Raw genomic sequence first — 14,528 nt, 5'->3', positions numbered from 1 at the left:
AACCCTTATGAAACTTTTAACAAAAGTAAAAAAAAAATAATTGGAAGTATTAGAAGCATAAGTTCTAGATCCTAATAAATCTTCTTTCATCTATTTTTATTCCAGGAATTAATATTTATCACAATTTAATGAGTTGGGATTAAATTTAATGCTTTTTATGGTATTCTTGAAGGACAGATTTGACAATTGAAAGAAATTATAATGGAAAATTTTACCTACTTGAGAGAATACAATTTTTAAAAGAACTTAATATATAATAGTAATTATGTTAAAATGAATACTTCTGTTTCTAACTGTACATTAAAGTAAATTAATCAGAGCTTATTCTTGTTATTAATAAGTAGAATTACTCTTAAAAGTGGTAAGATTTATAGTAGCAAGAGATATCAAGTGATACCTTATTTTTTTTTTAATTATCTAGTCTTTTGGTTTGAGTTAGGGAAGATAGGTAGTTAATTTACTGTTTCAAGGGACAAGATAACAAGAGTTTATTTAATTAAGGTTGGCTTTGGTGTTTAACTGTAATTTGGTGGCCCTAATGAAAAATAGTTTAAAAAAATAAGAAATAATAGCAATAATAATAGCTTTATTTCATGTGTATCATGTAACCACAATTTTATTAGATCCTTAAGATAAACCCTCTTATCTAATAATCCTCAAAAAGTTTTTAGGTCATTGGTATTTATTGTGACTGCCATCTGCCTGTCTCCCCTCACATCTTCAGGTGCCACATTCTCTATCAACACCTCCTTTTTTTTTCCTAAAGGATAACACACAGAATACACTCAATGTTGTGTTAATTTGGTTCTGAAAATTGTTTCTTTCAATGTGAGGGGTAAATCATAGCTAACTGCTTGCCCTTTTATTCAGGTGAAATTTGTAAGCGCATGTAACAGATAATATTCTGAATGAAAAGAAAAAAAAATGAGAGGAAATGGAGAGCTACATTTAGGAGAGATCCATGAGTGTGAGAAGATACAAGAGACCTATTGTAAATGTAAACTAGCCAAGAACTTTGATAATAAAATTCAGAAGTTTTAGAACAAGATAATGGAAAGCAGGAAATAGCTTTTATGGCATTTTATAGCTGATATTCTTAAGTACACAGAATTTTAGTAGAAATGCTTTGTGGGGAAAGAGTATAATGCTTTTCACAGGTAGGATTTAGAAAACACTGACATATTTGGAATGAAAATAATTTTGTTCAAAGATAGTAACTGCGTGTAAACTTCTATTTCTAGGGTTCCATATACTTCCAAACAAAGAAACAAGGAAACTCAGTCTTTAGTTCTTAGGTTTATTTTATTTATTTATTTACTTACTTACTTATTTGGCTGCACCAGGTCTTAGTTGAGGCACGTGGGATCTTCATTGCCACATACGGGATCTTCATTGCAGCATGTGGGATCTTTAGTTGCAGCATGTGAGATCTTTAGTTGTGGCTTGCAAATTCTTAGTTGTGGCATCCATGTGGGATCTAGTTCCCTGACCAGGGATCAAACCCGGGCCCTCTGCATTGGGAGCGTGGAGTCTTAACCACTTGACCACCAGGGCAGTCCCATAGGTTTATTTTTAAAATTAAGTGCTGTGTAAATGTCTATAATTTTTAAAATAAAACAGCATCATTTTAATGTTTACTTTAGGGTGTACTTAACCTTGATTAATGATGGCTTGTTGATACACGGGTGCATATGACACTTATTTTACTGGTTACATGTCTCCTTTTCCCCATTAGAGCAGGGGCCATGTCTTATTTCATCATTGTGTCTCCAGTGCCTGATTCACAAAAGGCATCACCAACTGTTTTTGGAATTAGTGGTTGGTAGAGAGATTCAGGAATTATCTGTGAATCTATTTTTGATGGTTGTCATTGCTCCCTGCTACCAGTTTCCATGGATAATCTACACAGAGGCCTCAGTTTCCATATTTGTAAAATGAGGATAATAATAGTACCTACCTCATAGGGTTGTTGTGTCGTGTCAACTAATAAATGTATGTGAAGCTCCTTGAACAGTGTCTGGTGAAGAAAGCATTCATTAAATGGTTGTTGTTGGCATTCTGACTATAATAATATTAATTCAAATGCCGGAAACTTACTATAATGCCTAAAAACTTAACAAAGATTATTTCTAACCTTCAGAGTTAGGCAGTATTATCACCATTTTATAGAACAAAGCTTAGTTCTTGTGGATTTGCTCAAGGCCACACAGCTAGAGAATGACAGAGCCCTGGTTTGAATCAGTTATGTTAGACCCCAAAACCCTTGGTTTTTTACTATTTGAAGCTTCTTCTCTGCATTGAAAACCAAACTTTAGAATTAAAGTTAACGTAACACCTAGTATATTTCCACTGTCAGGTGTATATGGAGAAAATGTCTTCAAGGTTTGCACAAGTGTGAGATTTTGTAGGATTAATAGTGAAATCAAGGAAGACTTGCTGTCCGTCTCCTTCTGTAGAAGTGTAAGACACTTTCTACACTGGTAGACCCTAGAGCCAAAGACCTTCCAGGAGGAAGTAGGGGAGTGAGAACAGCCACAGTGCCACTGCCTTATCTTCTAGGGTTATAGAACCAGCAAGGGCTTTCGGTGCCACCCCTCCCTGTGTTCCCCCACACAGTTCTTGTTCTTCTGTTACTACACTTACTTTATTCTGCCCTGTATCACTGGTAGCTCTTTCTGTCCTGTTCCCCTTACTAAAATTTCCTTGAAGGCTAGCATTACCCTACTCATCTTTGTATGGACACCAAGAGTAACGAACAGTCTCTCTAGGGCTCACCGCAGTCCTAATGAATTTGTCTAAATTGGCTTGCCTTATTTTTTCTCTTGCAGACAGAGTTTAATGCATAATTGAGTATTGTCAGGGCTGTTTCTATTCAACAAATAGGAATTATTGGTAAAAGGGGATTTTTTTCTATCAGCAATCAATATTTCCCATGGCAGTAGTACTTACTCCTTACTCAGAAACCTCCCAGTGGTCCCTCATTGCTCACCAGTAAAAACCTGAACCCCTTCACTGGTGTTCAGAGCTGTCCATGGCTTGGCCACCTTTCTAGCCCATCACTCCCCTGTCCTCGTCTGTCCTGCACAGCAGCCAGGCCAAAAACCCATATTGCCTCAAACATGCCTTGAATCCCTATTAGCTTTGCCTCAAATGCCTTTCTCCTCTTAAGTTCTAGCCAGCCTTCATTAGAAACACCATCTCCCCCTTCAGAAGTCAGTGCTTTCTCCTCAGCTCTTTCAGCTTTCTCTCTCTGTGGCATTTGTCAGAGTCTCACATGTTAATTATCTGCAAATGTGTCTCAGCTCTTCTATTTGATTGAAAGTTCATGCCTTAATACTGATATTAGCAACTAATCCTTATGGCAGTCCTGTGAGGAGCCCACTTATTATCCATGTTTAGGATGAGGTTGGGAAACTAATATTTGGCATGGTTGAGAAAGTTGCTTGTGAACATGTCATGTTCAGTGCTGGATTCTGTACTACTGGTCTGTTTGGCTCTAACCCCTGCATCCCTGGCACCCAGCATGTAAGAGGTGTTCAGTAAGGATCGAAGTGAGTTGCTGTTCTTTTGCAAACCCACTGACATTTAGTTCTGTGCCTTTTGATGCTCAGCAGGTGCTTGCCGAATATGTTGACAAAACCAAGACCTACATACCACATTCCATCAAATTGAAGGCAGTTTGATTATAAGACTAATATAGTATTTATTTTTATGTGCCATTAAGAAGGAAAAAGTTCTGCTGATTAAAATATGGTGTAAAATGATCTTATCACTTAACGTTTTATGCATATTGAAAGAGCTATTTATACTTAGATTTAGAACTATTTAGACAGATTTGTACATCACTGTCTTAAAAGGAAAATATAAATAAAATTGGTCACAATACTGAAAAAAATAAAAGAAAATGGAATTACAGTTATTCTTCCAATGACAAATATTTACTTTCCTAATATCAATTTATGCTGGGTCTCTGTATTGTTAATTTTTGTTTTGTAATCTTTTTGGACTTATTTTGAATGGTAATGAAATTCAACACATAATATTAACATACTTCCCATAACTCAATTGAAGAGACATCTCTGATGTGACTGCTACCTCACAGTGTAGCTGTGATTGTAAGATGGCATTGATTTTAAGATGCATTTGGTTTCAGAGATGTTAAAATTGTGGGAAAAATATGCATCTGATAATTGATGACTTACATCTATGTGTTTATTCCAAATTTCTTGTTTTAAAGGCTTTAAAAAGTGTAGCTTTCTTTCATAGACTGTATGGTTTTAATTATCTGGGAATTGATTAGTCATTCTCTTGGCATTGCTAAAACCTCAATTCTCTCCTCCACTGTTGTGCCTTCTCATCATTTCATTGCTTGTCAGTCCTGTCACCAAAAAAGCAGTAGTTCCAGTGAAACAATTAGTAGAAAGATTAAAATGAAGCTTTGGCATATCACACTTTTTGTTTTTCATATTTACATTCTGTTATCCTCTAGTTGAAAGGGTTGGATGTATCTTTTTCTACTTAATGGAAATTTAAAAGGTAAATAAATCCCTATGCTTTGGGTAAGAAAAGGTCCTGGTAACTGCATTGCTTTGTGAATAATATATACTTAATACTAAATCATACCTCCCCCCCTTTTTATACAGATCGCGGTTGGGCTGCCAAATCTGTTTGACAAAGGCTATGGACAATATGACTGTTCGAGTACCTGATGCTGTGTCTGATGCCAGAGAGTCCATTGATATGGGCATGAACTCCTCTAAGCGAGAATAAATAGGAATATTTTCACAACATTTTACCTATTTTTATAATTATTATTTCTTAATGTAATTAAATGAGAACATGGATGAATGCATTTATTATTATGACTAGATTTATTACTTTAATTCACCTTGTGTAACTGCTGAATTTTGTAGTTCTGAAAGAATGTCATGTTTATTTTGATTAAATTATAAAAACAAATCAAATATTAGAAAGTAGTTAATATGATAAAACCTTATATATTTTACCTGTGTTTGATTAGCAACATTAGCAAAATGTTTTCACATAAATCTTATGCCTACTTACCTACAAAATAGGTTAAAAAAAGGTATCATTATCTCTGTTAGACGTGGTGGAGGCAGAGATGTAAAATGGCTTGTCTAGGGCCATACAACAAATTAGAAGGTCAGTACTAGAACTGTATCTTGTTATTACAAGTTATGTGTTGAGATCGAAAGTGGAGAAATTAGGAATGTCATAGCTGTAGTTAAATGTGAATGTGTATGGATGTGTATTTAATTGCTCAGTAAGCTGATTAATTTCAAAGATAGGTATGACCTTATAAACCATTATTCCAAAATTTTGATTCAGTGAAAGCACAGGTAATGTGCTGAGCAACGACTGAGCACAGGTTATGGAGTGCTGTCAAAGATGTTTGGTGTCAGTTCTGACTGAACTGGAGAAATAAACTAAAAATTACATGTCTTTATTTTTTTATCCTAATCAGAATGGCCTGTCTTTGTAATCTTTTAAAAATAATGCCTGTGACAGAATGGACATCTTATGGATTAGGTTTTCTCTGTCCTGAGCTGCAGAAGGAAGCGAGTGGGCTGCCATCCCCTCGGTGAGGACAGAGCCTCACAGTGTGCACTGAGCACGATGGGCACGGTCCTGGAGGGGGGTGGGCTCGAACACCTCAGATCACTGTCTGTGCATGGCAGACCTTTGTACTTTATCTTTACTGTGAATACACTGGTAAATGATAATAAAGGGGTACTAAGTATGCTCTTGGAAGTATAATAAAACATTAGTTTGGACTAATGGTGGGAAAGGGCAGAAAAAACTAGTTAAAAGTGAATTATAAAGTTGAGTTAGCTTCAGGTACATCTGTGCACTTTGAGCATTTGCACAAATATTTGTCAAGTATGGTGTTGGACCTACAACGTTGTGTTATGTCCATTGGGGTACAGAGATGAACACGATCAGGAATGCCCTCAGGGAGCTCACCTTTTATTTTATTTTATTTTTTTGCGGTACACGGGCCTCTCACTGTTGTGGCCTCTCCCGTTGAGGAGCACAGGCTCCGGACGTGCAGGCCCAGCGACCATGGCTCACGGGCCTAGCCGCTTCGCAGCATGTGGGATCTTCCTGGACCGGGGCACGATCCCATGTCCCCTGCATCGGCAGGCAGACTCTCAACCACCGCGCCACCAGGGAAGCCCCGGGAGCTCACCTTTTATTAGGAAAAGATAAAATATATGTATGCACAAACCATTTGCTGCAACGAAACTGACCAATTTGCCAAATAGAATACTTTTAAACTAATTAGCATGTATAAAGTGATTAAGGAAGAACTCAGGGCTTCTAATGTTCATTTGACACTTGATAACCATCGAGTGCCTTCTTTGTGGAGAGTGTTCCACTGTTAGAGTACTTCAAAACAATCTGACCTCTTAGTTAGCTTCCATATTCTCCTCGTATTCTTGCATGGATTCCCTAAATTCTCCTTTCCAGAGCACTTTAATGATGGCATCCAGCTAAAGACTCTAAACTTTAGTCTAATTGTCTCAGATTTCAAATTAAGAGAGCTTCTTATTAATGAAGTTTAATTGTATTACTTAAATAAAACCTACTAAACTTACTAAGTGGAGCATATATCCTATAATTGTTTTGTATAAAAGTTATTTTTTCAGTTTCAAAAAGAAATCCATGTTTGATGTGTGTGCGTTCTAGGTAATGTTATTCAGTTATCTATTGCTGCAATTTTATTGTCTCTGTTTCTATGGGTCAGGAATTCAGAGAATGCAGAGCAGGGGTGGCTCATCTCTGCTTCATGATGTCTGTGGCCTAAGCTAGAGGACTTCAGGGCCAGGTGCTGGAATCATCTGAAGGCTTATGATTTCCTCATGTGACTAGCAAGTTGATGCTGGTATCAGCTGGGGGTCTAGCAGGGGCTGTTGACTGAAACACCCGTGTATGGCCCCTGCACGTGGCCTGGGCTTCCTCACAACATGGTGGCTGGCTTCTGAGTGCCAGTGCCCTAAGAGAGCGTATAAGCATTGCTAGGCAGAAGCTGACCGTCACACAGTATCACTTCTGCCCGTTTTTTTCATTAGAAGTGAGGCATCAAGTCTGACCCATCATTTGAATTGAGGGGTGTCAAAGAATTTGCAGACATGTTTTAAAGCCATCACAGTAACCGTTATTTTCAGATTAATTTACTGGCACATCATTGCCTGTGAAAATGGGCCTTTTACTAACAGTGTTCTAAACTTTTGAAGAGGGGTAGGATTTTATTCTTGTATTGTGTTTCAGAAGATTCTTGTGTCTTCTTTGTTATGACGGTTCATTTGTTTTATTCTCTGACTCCTTGCAGTTTCTTGACAGTTGATTTAAATCAGAGGGAAGAGTGGTGGGTTTCCTTTCAATGCTGTATAATTTTGGTTTACATCTCTCTGTCATTTTTGTCATCAAGAAAGGCATCTTCCTTTGGTATAGTACTCCATATAATTGTTGGTTACATGCTAATACTTAATGTTGTATTTGGTTTTCACAGATAAAACCAGCCTGTAATTATATAAGTAATTCAGAATTGCTGAATTTGTTTTTAAGTGAACCATTCTAAAAATTTCCAAAACGTTTTGCTTAACTTTCAGTGTGAAAATACTGTCTAATTTTTGTCTTAAAGGACTGCTTTCCTGTTTTTAAATTTAAGTATCATATGGTGATCCATGTGATTTTTTATAATGGTCATTCAGCAATAGAATAATTACGTTTCACTTGGAAAAATGTTTTCTAAGGGAAATTTAGATTCAGTATATGTTTTCCCATCTTTTCTTTTTCTTCCTTTTTACAACTCTTTTAATTGCTTTCCTTTTTTTAAACTACTTGAAATTTTGTGGTAAACCACATTTTGGGATCAGAATTTCTTAAATGGCTTTCTTATTTATAGGATAATAGCACTCTAAATGAAAAGACAAATAATTGTATTACATTTCTAAAAATAGCCTGTGAAACTTTATTCTAAGTGTAAACCATTCAGAGATGTTCAAACATTACACATAAACTTTGTTTCCTATTGGAGAAACATTTAAGAATAGAAGTATGATCTTGGTTAAGCAACAACAGGATTCCTTTAATATGTCAACACATCACATGATATCAAGTTATTTTTATCAGATTTTCTTCTGTTTAAAAGTTTCTAGAAGCTGAAAAATTAGAAAACCAGCTGGCGGGAGGAAGGCATGATCACTTGCAGACAGAAATAAATGTGGCTATAACAACAGAAATAGGAAGTTAAAAGATAATTTAAGTCTACCAGAAGCAACTTAAGAGAGAAGTTGGTGGGAAAGATCTTTACAATGAGAGGCATTACCTCTCCAAAAACTGTTGGTAATAACCTAATCAATGTCTTATTCCTCTTTCCTTTTGACTCCCATTTGCTTATCTTATTATCTGGATGTATTATTTGTCATTTAATTTTTAGACTTGATTTGGTAATAGTTTATAAAATTAAGCAGAGCCATTGTGCCTTTCTGGCTTCCTTTGTCTGCTAATCATTTCTGAAGCCATTAACACTCAGTTTGATTTACCCCAGTGAGTTTCACTGCTCCCTCATCTTTCCCAGTCCTCTGTCTCAGACTGTCCTTTTTAGTATTTGTTACATGTGGCACTTCCTACATTTTTCTCCTGATAGGTTAAGCTTTTTAAGAGTAAAGATTAGGTTTTGTTCAACTTTGTAACTGCAGTTTCTTTTGTGGTATTTAGCCCACAGTAGGTATATAATACATAGTTGAATTAATCAAAACCTGGTCTTATGCTTCTAGCATTTTGCTCTTTGGCAGTCACCTGCTATTGATGAGATTACATTCAGCCTGTGCCTGAACCTTAACTCTTAACAGGAGTCCGGATACATACGAGTGTTTTCTTGAGAGGTCAGGTAGTCTGCACTATATATATATATATATATATATATATTTGTTTTTATTTTTTTTTTTGTGGTACGCGGACCTCTCACTGTTGTGGCCTCTCCTGTTGCGGAACACAGGCTCCGGACATATATATATACATTTGTTTTTATTTTTTTTTTGTGGTACGCGGACCTCTCACTGTTGTGGCCTCTCCTGTTGCGGAACACAGGCTCCGGACATGCAGGCTCAGCGGCCATGGCTCATGGGCCCAGACGCTCCACAGCATGTGGGATCTTCCCGGACCAGGGCACGAACCCATGTCCCCTGCATCGGCAGGCGGACTCTCAACCACTGCGCCACCAGGGAAGCCCTGTCTCCACTGTATTTAAAAGGACAGTGTTCAACTTGCCATCTTTTTAATTTTTTTTCTTTACTGAAGTATAGTTCATGTGCAATATACTGTAAGTTACAGGTGTACAATGTAGTGATTCACAGTTCTAAAGCTTATAGTCCATTTATAGTTATAATAAAATACTGGCTATATTCCCTGTGTTGTATAATATATCCTTGTAGCTTATACATAATAGTTTGTACCACTTAATCCACTACCCTTATCTTGCCTCTCCCCACTTCCCTCTCTCCACTGGTAACCACTAGTTTGTTCTCTGTATCTGTTTCTTTTTTTGTTATATTCACTAGTTTGTTGTATTTTTTGGATTTCACATGTAAGTGATACCGTACAGTATTTGTCTGTCTTACTTCACTTAGCATGGGATCCTCCAAGTCCATCCATGTTGTTGTTGTAAATGGCAAAATTTGACTTAAATCATTGCAAAACTTTTTGGATCCATCTCCTAAAGCAAAAGAAATAAAAGGAAAAATAAACAAATGGGGGCTTCCCTGGTGGCGCAGTGGTTGAGAGTCCGCCTGCCGATGCAGGGGACGCGGGTTCGTGCCCTGGTCCGAGAAGATGCCACATGCCGCGGAGCGGCTGGGCCCGTGAGCCATGGCCTCTGAGCCTGCGCATCCGGAGCCTGTGCTCCGCAACGGGAGAGGCCACAACAGTGAGAGGCCCGCGTACCGCAAAAACAAAAATAAAAACAAATGGAACCTAATTAAACTTAAAAGCTTTTGCACAGCAAAGGAAACCATCGACAAAATGATAAGACACCCTACTGAATGGGAGAAAATATTTGCAAATGATATGACTGCTAAGGGGTTAATATCCAAAACATATGAACACCCTCTACACATCAACATCAAAAAAACAATTCAATTAAAAAATGGGCAGAAGACATGAATAGCCATTTTTCCAAAGAGGACTTGCACATGGCCAACAGGCACACGAAAAGATGCTCAACAATGCTAATCGGGGAAATTCAAATCAAAACCACAATGAGATACCACCTCACACCTGTCAGAATGGCTATCAGCAAAAAGAACACAACAAATGTCAGCAAGGATGTGGAGAAAAGGGAACCCTTATACAGTGTTGGTGGTGCAGCCACTGTGGAAAACAGTGTGGAGGTTTCTCAAAAAAGTAAAAATAGAACTACCATATGATCCAGCAATCCCACTCCTGGGCATATAACCAGAAAAGATGAAAACTCTTAATTCAAAAAGATACGTGTACCCCTGTGTTCATAGCAGCATTATTTATAATAGCCAAGGTATGGAAGCAACCAAAATGCTCATCAATAGATGAATGGATAAGGAAGATGTAGTGTACATATACAATGGAATGCTACTCAGCCATAGAAAGAATGAAATTTTGTCTTTTTCTTTTAACATCTTGGCTGAAACCGTTTTTGAATGAGCTGAATGCAGGTCCATCTGCCGGGTGTTACATCTTGTAGGTCACTAGTTCCTGAAGTCTGAGTGCTGAGGTCCTACAGGTGGTACATGGACTCCATCCCTTTGAATCATGTGACACTGTTACGACCACGCCTGCAAATCAGTGCTTCTTCATCTTGGAAGTGTCTGGCATCCTGTATTTCTGATAGCGCTCAGCAAGTACTCATTGGCATTATGTTTCCTGTTGGTCCTGATGGGCATTCTTCAGGGCTGGGGCAAAGGGGTAGGGAGTCACAGAATCTTACCAAACTAAGCAAGTTGAAGACATGTTGAAAAACACTCAGTAATTTTGTTTTAATGTTCTTTAATAGAGCCTTTGTTTTGTAACAGAAGTCCGAAGTCTGAATGAGCCTTAGAGGGCAAAGTAAGCTCTCTTATGTAGTGCGGGAAGAGCACTACAAAAGTTATCATTTTGGGTACGTTTTAAAAAAATTATCTAAAACTTGGAAATAAAGCAAAAAAATTACTGCAGGTCTCTTCAAAGTTGTACTTAGAGGATTGCCTAACTGAGCCACCTAAGCATCATCTGATGTTCTGGGGCAGGGGAGTTGACAAACTATCCTGTGGGTCAAATCAAGCCCATCACCTGTTTTATGTAAATGATGGCTTATGGCAACATAGCCATTCTCATGCATTATTTATTGCCTATTGCTGCTTTGATGCTACAACAACAGAGTTGAGTAGTTGCGACAGGGACTAAATGGCCTATAACGCCTTAAGTATTTGTTCTCTGGCCATATACAGTAAAAGTTTGCTGACTTCTGCTCCAGAGGAGGTAACTTTAACTTGGTACTTACTATTGACTAAGACCCGGTCCCTCTGAAGTTAGGTGTTAAGTAACTTAGAGAAGCGTGATAAGTTGCAAAGGATTTGTTTGCTAAAAACGGTAACTCCAAGAGTTACGGTTTTCTTGCCTTGTAAGGCATTATCCAGTTTTGTATCTATCTCTGCAGTCTTACTACAGCATTCTTTTTCTCCTCTGTGCATGCGTGTGTGTGTGTGTATCAGTTTCTTATGTCTTTGAACCAGCCTTGTCATTCTGCTGATCCCCTTGCTAATGAGTTAAATCTTTGACATGTGATCACTATATATTTGTATGAGAGTTCTTTATAATTTATAGAAAATTGTACAGTGACCGCTTGAGGCCTGGCTATGCCTCCTCATGAATGTTCCATCTTGAGATAGTCACTTAACCCTACTGAGTCTCTGGTTACATATCTGTTAAGTAGAAATGATTATACCCATACTTCAGCCAAACTACTCTCTCATCCGGATAGTAATATCCACTGGACAAAGTTTAGTAATTATTTAAATTCAAAAATGATGCATGTAATCACCTTTGTCAACTGGAAAGCACTGTGTGGTTTTTGGTTGTTGCTTCTTGACAAAATTTAACCCTTAGGTATTAAAACGTAGAATTCCTATTATGTATGAATTGCAAACTGAGACTTGATTATTTGACTTTTATATTCAGAATAGTTATTTTTAAAAAGCAGATGTATAAAGGGATTAATTTTAAACTTAACTACCCATCTGATAAATGCAATAAATATGGAAGTGCTTTATTATATTTTATGTTAGAGACATATTCCATTGATAACCACATATATTAAATTCTCAAGAAGTAGTTATGAGTTGAAAATTTCTAGGCTGTAATAACTACAAAAGGAAGCAAATAAGAATACAGCTGTGTATGTGGTCTGGAAATAACTCTGCCTTTTTCTTGATAGAAAAAGCAAGGAGCAACTTCCAATAAAAGTGAAAGAAGGGAAGGACGTGTTGTTGAAAGTGGAAATATAAATTGGTTTTTTAATCGTTCTGAGGAACCTAGGGGCAGGACAGGAATAAAGACGCAGCTGTAGAGAATGGACTTGGCACGGGGAGGGGGAAGGGTAAGCTGGGACCAAATGAGAGAGTGGCATTGACATATATACACTACCAAATGTAAAATAGATAGCTAGTGGGAAGCAGCCGCATAGCACAGGGAGATCAGCTCGGTGCTCTGTGACCATCTAGAGGGGTGGGATAGGGAGGGTGGGAGAGAGACGCAAGAGGGAGGGGATGTGGGGATATATGTATATGTATAGCTGATTCACTTTGTTATACAGCAGCAACTAACACAACATTGTAAAGCAATTATACTCCAATAAAGTTGTTAAAAAATTTGTTTGGTTTTTAGAGCAACATCAATTCTTTCAAACCACATAGTTCCTCATAATACTGAAATACAAATTGCTGTATGGAAACCTGTTTTAAAAGGGGTAACAGCACTACCGTGTTCAGCTTACTCCCCACCCACTAAATTGGGATATACGTAAGAGTTTTAATATAGTTTTTAAATCAAGCTCAAAAAATTTTTGTTACATATTTCTTGACAGCCCAATCTAATTTTTAAAAGTATGATCATTGGATAGATCTTGCATGATAGGTAAACCATTCTTCAAACAAAAGCTAAAACACTTTGGGGAAATTTTTGTAATTCTGTTTGTTATAGGGAGTACCATGCTCTGGCTGCTCAGTTTTGAGCTGGGTCCTGGCAACCAAGTGAACTTGCCAGTCAGATTCTCATGTATACAATAATTTCAGGTGATGAGATCTACTTAAGATCAGATTTCAAGACCATGGCTCCATAGCTCCTGTGGTGTTTTTTTTTAAAAAATTCAGGCTCTTTTATTCATTGTTACATTCCAAATGGCTTGAGGGGAGTATCTGATGCATAACAGGTGGTCAATCAATATTGGTTGAATTTATTGAATGAAGCTCCTCTGAAAGGACCTACTTCCTTTGCCCACCCCTGTGCCCCGAAAGGTTTCTGGGGTAAAAATAGGAGGGGCTTGAGAGGAGAAAATCTCGGGTTAGAGTTTTGGACTAAATAAATGCGATTATGTTAAATGAGTTCGCTAACCCAAACAGAAAAGCAAAAAGGTTATATACCATCAACGGCTTTTGAGGTTAAAGTCTTGGGTTATAGCTCTTATCAGGATGATGAGGAGACAAACTCTCAAGTGTTTTTTTTTTAGTCTTTATTACTTTTGCCAAATAGTTGAACTCTTCAGGAGGACAGAATGATTATTTGTTTTCAGGATGCTGCCAGAAGTAAAAAACTGAAAATAAAGTGTTCATATACCCAGCAGGGGCATGGACATACTTTGCCCTGGCAACCAGCCCTACTAGCTTCTACTGTGTGTCCTGGGGTGCCCTGCCTGGCGATCACACCTTTAGGGTATGGAGGCTTCTTTTCTAGTAGAGGACGAAGAGAGGGCGGTAGGAAGCTGACTTCCCTGGCTTTTCCTTTCGCCACCAGGGACTAAAACGTTTGTCTAACAATTACAGCAGCTCTCAGCCAGCCGGCTGGTTACCTTTGTGTAGTCATCATGCGCAGTCTTGGAGCTCTTACATAGCCCCAGTGAAACCCCATCCCCTGCAGGTGAGAGCCTCATCTTGATGTGGTTAATGTGCACACCTCAAAACATCCATCCTCAAGCTCAGAATTCATGCCAAGCAGCAGGATAACAGAATTTATCACAACGCATTAGATTGTGAAACCACCTGTTGGCACTCATGTGTCTCCATTATTACACAACATTTTTATTTTTTTGGCTGCACCTTGCGGCATGTGGGATCTTAGTTCCCCAACTAGGGATTGAACCTGTGCCCCATGCTTTGGGAGAACAGAGTCTTAATCACTGGACCACCAGGGAAGTGCCACACAGGTTTTATATATATATATATACACATATATATATATTTATTTAATTTTTGGCTGCCTTGGGTCTTCGTTTCTGC

At 37.9% G+C, this 14,528-nt stretch overlaps 1 protein-coding gene across 1 annotated transcript in view; it reads left to right on the top strand.

Moving 5' to 3' along the window:
• FDX1 (ferredoxin 1) overlaps positions 1-5,481 on the top strand; it is a 35,320-nt gene extending 29,839 nt beyond the window's left edge. The window contains exon 4 of the mRNA XM_082845167.1: positions 4,644-5,481. Coding sequence (XP_082701293.1) covers positions 4,644-4,770 — 127 coding nt within the window. The 3' untranslated portion in view covers positions 4,771-5,481. The remainder of the gene's footprint in view (positions 1-4,643) is intronic.
• Positions 5,482-14,528: the final 9,047 nt, after the last annotated feature.

Source organism: Leucopleurus acutus (genome assembly GCF_964270905.1).
Source record: "Leucopleurus acutus genome assembly, chromosome: 8".
Taxonomy (NCBI): Eukaryota; Metazoa; Chordata; class Mammalia; order Artiodactyla; family Delphinidae; genus Leucopleurus; species Leucopleurus acutus.
This window is presented reverse-complemented; position numbering and strand designations above follow the sequence as displayed.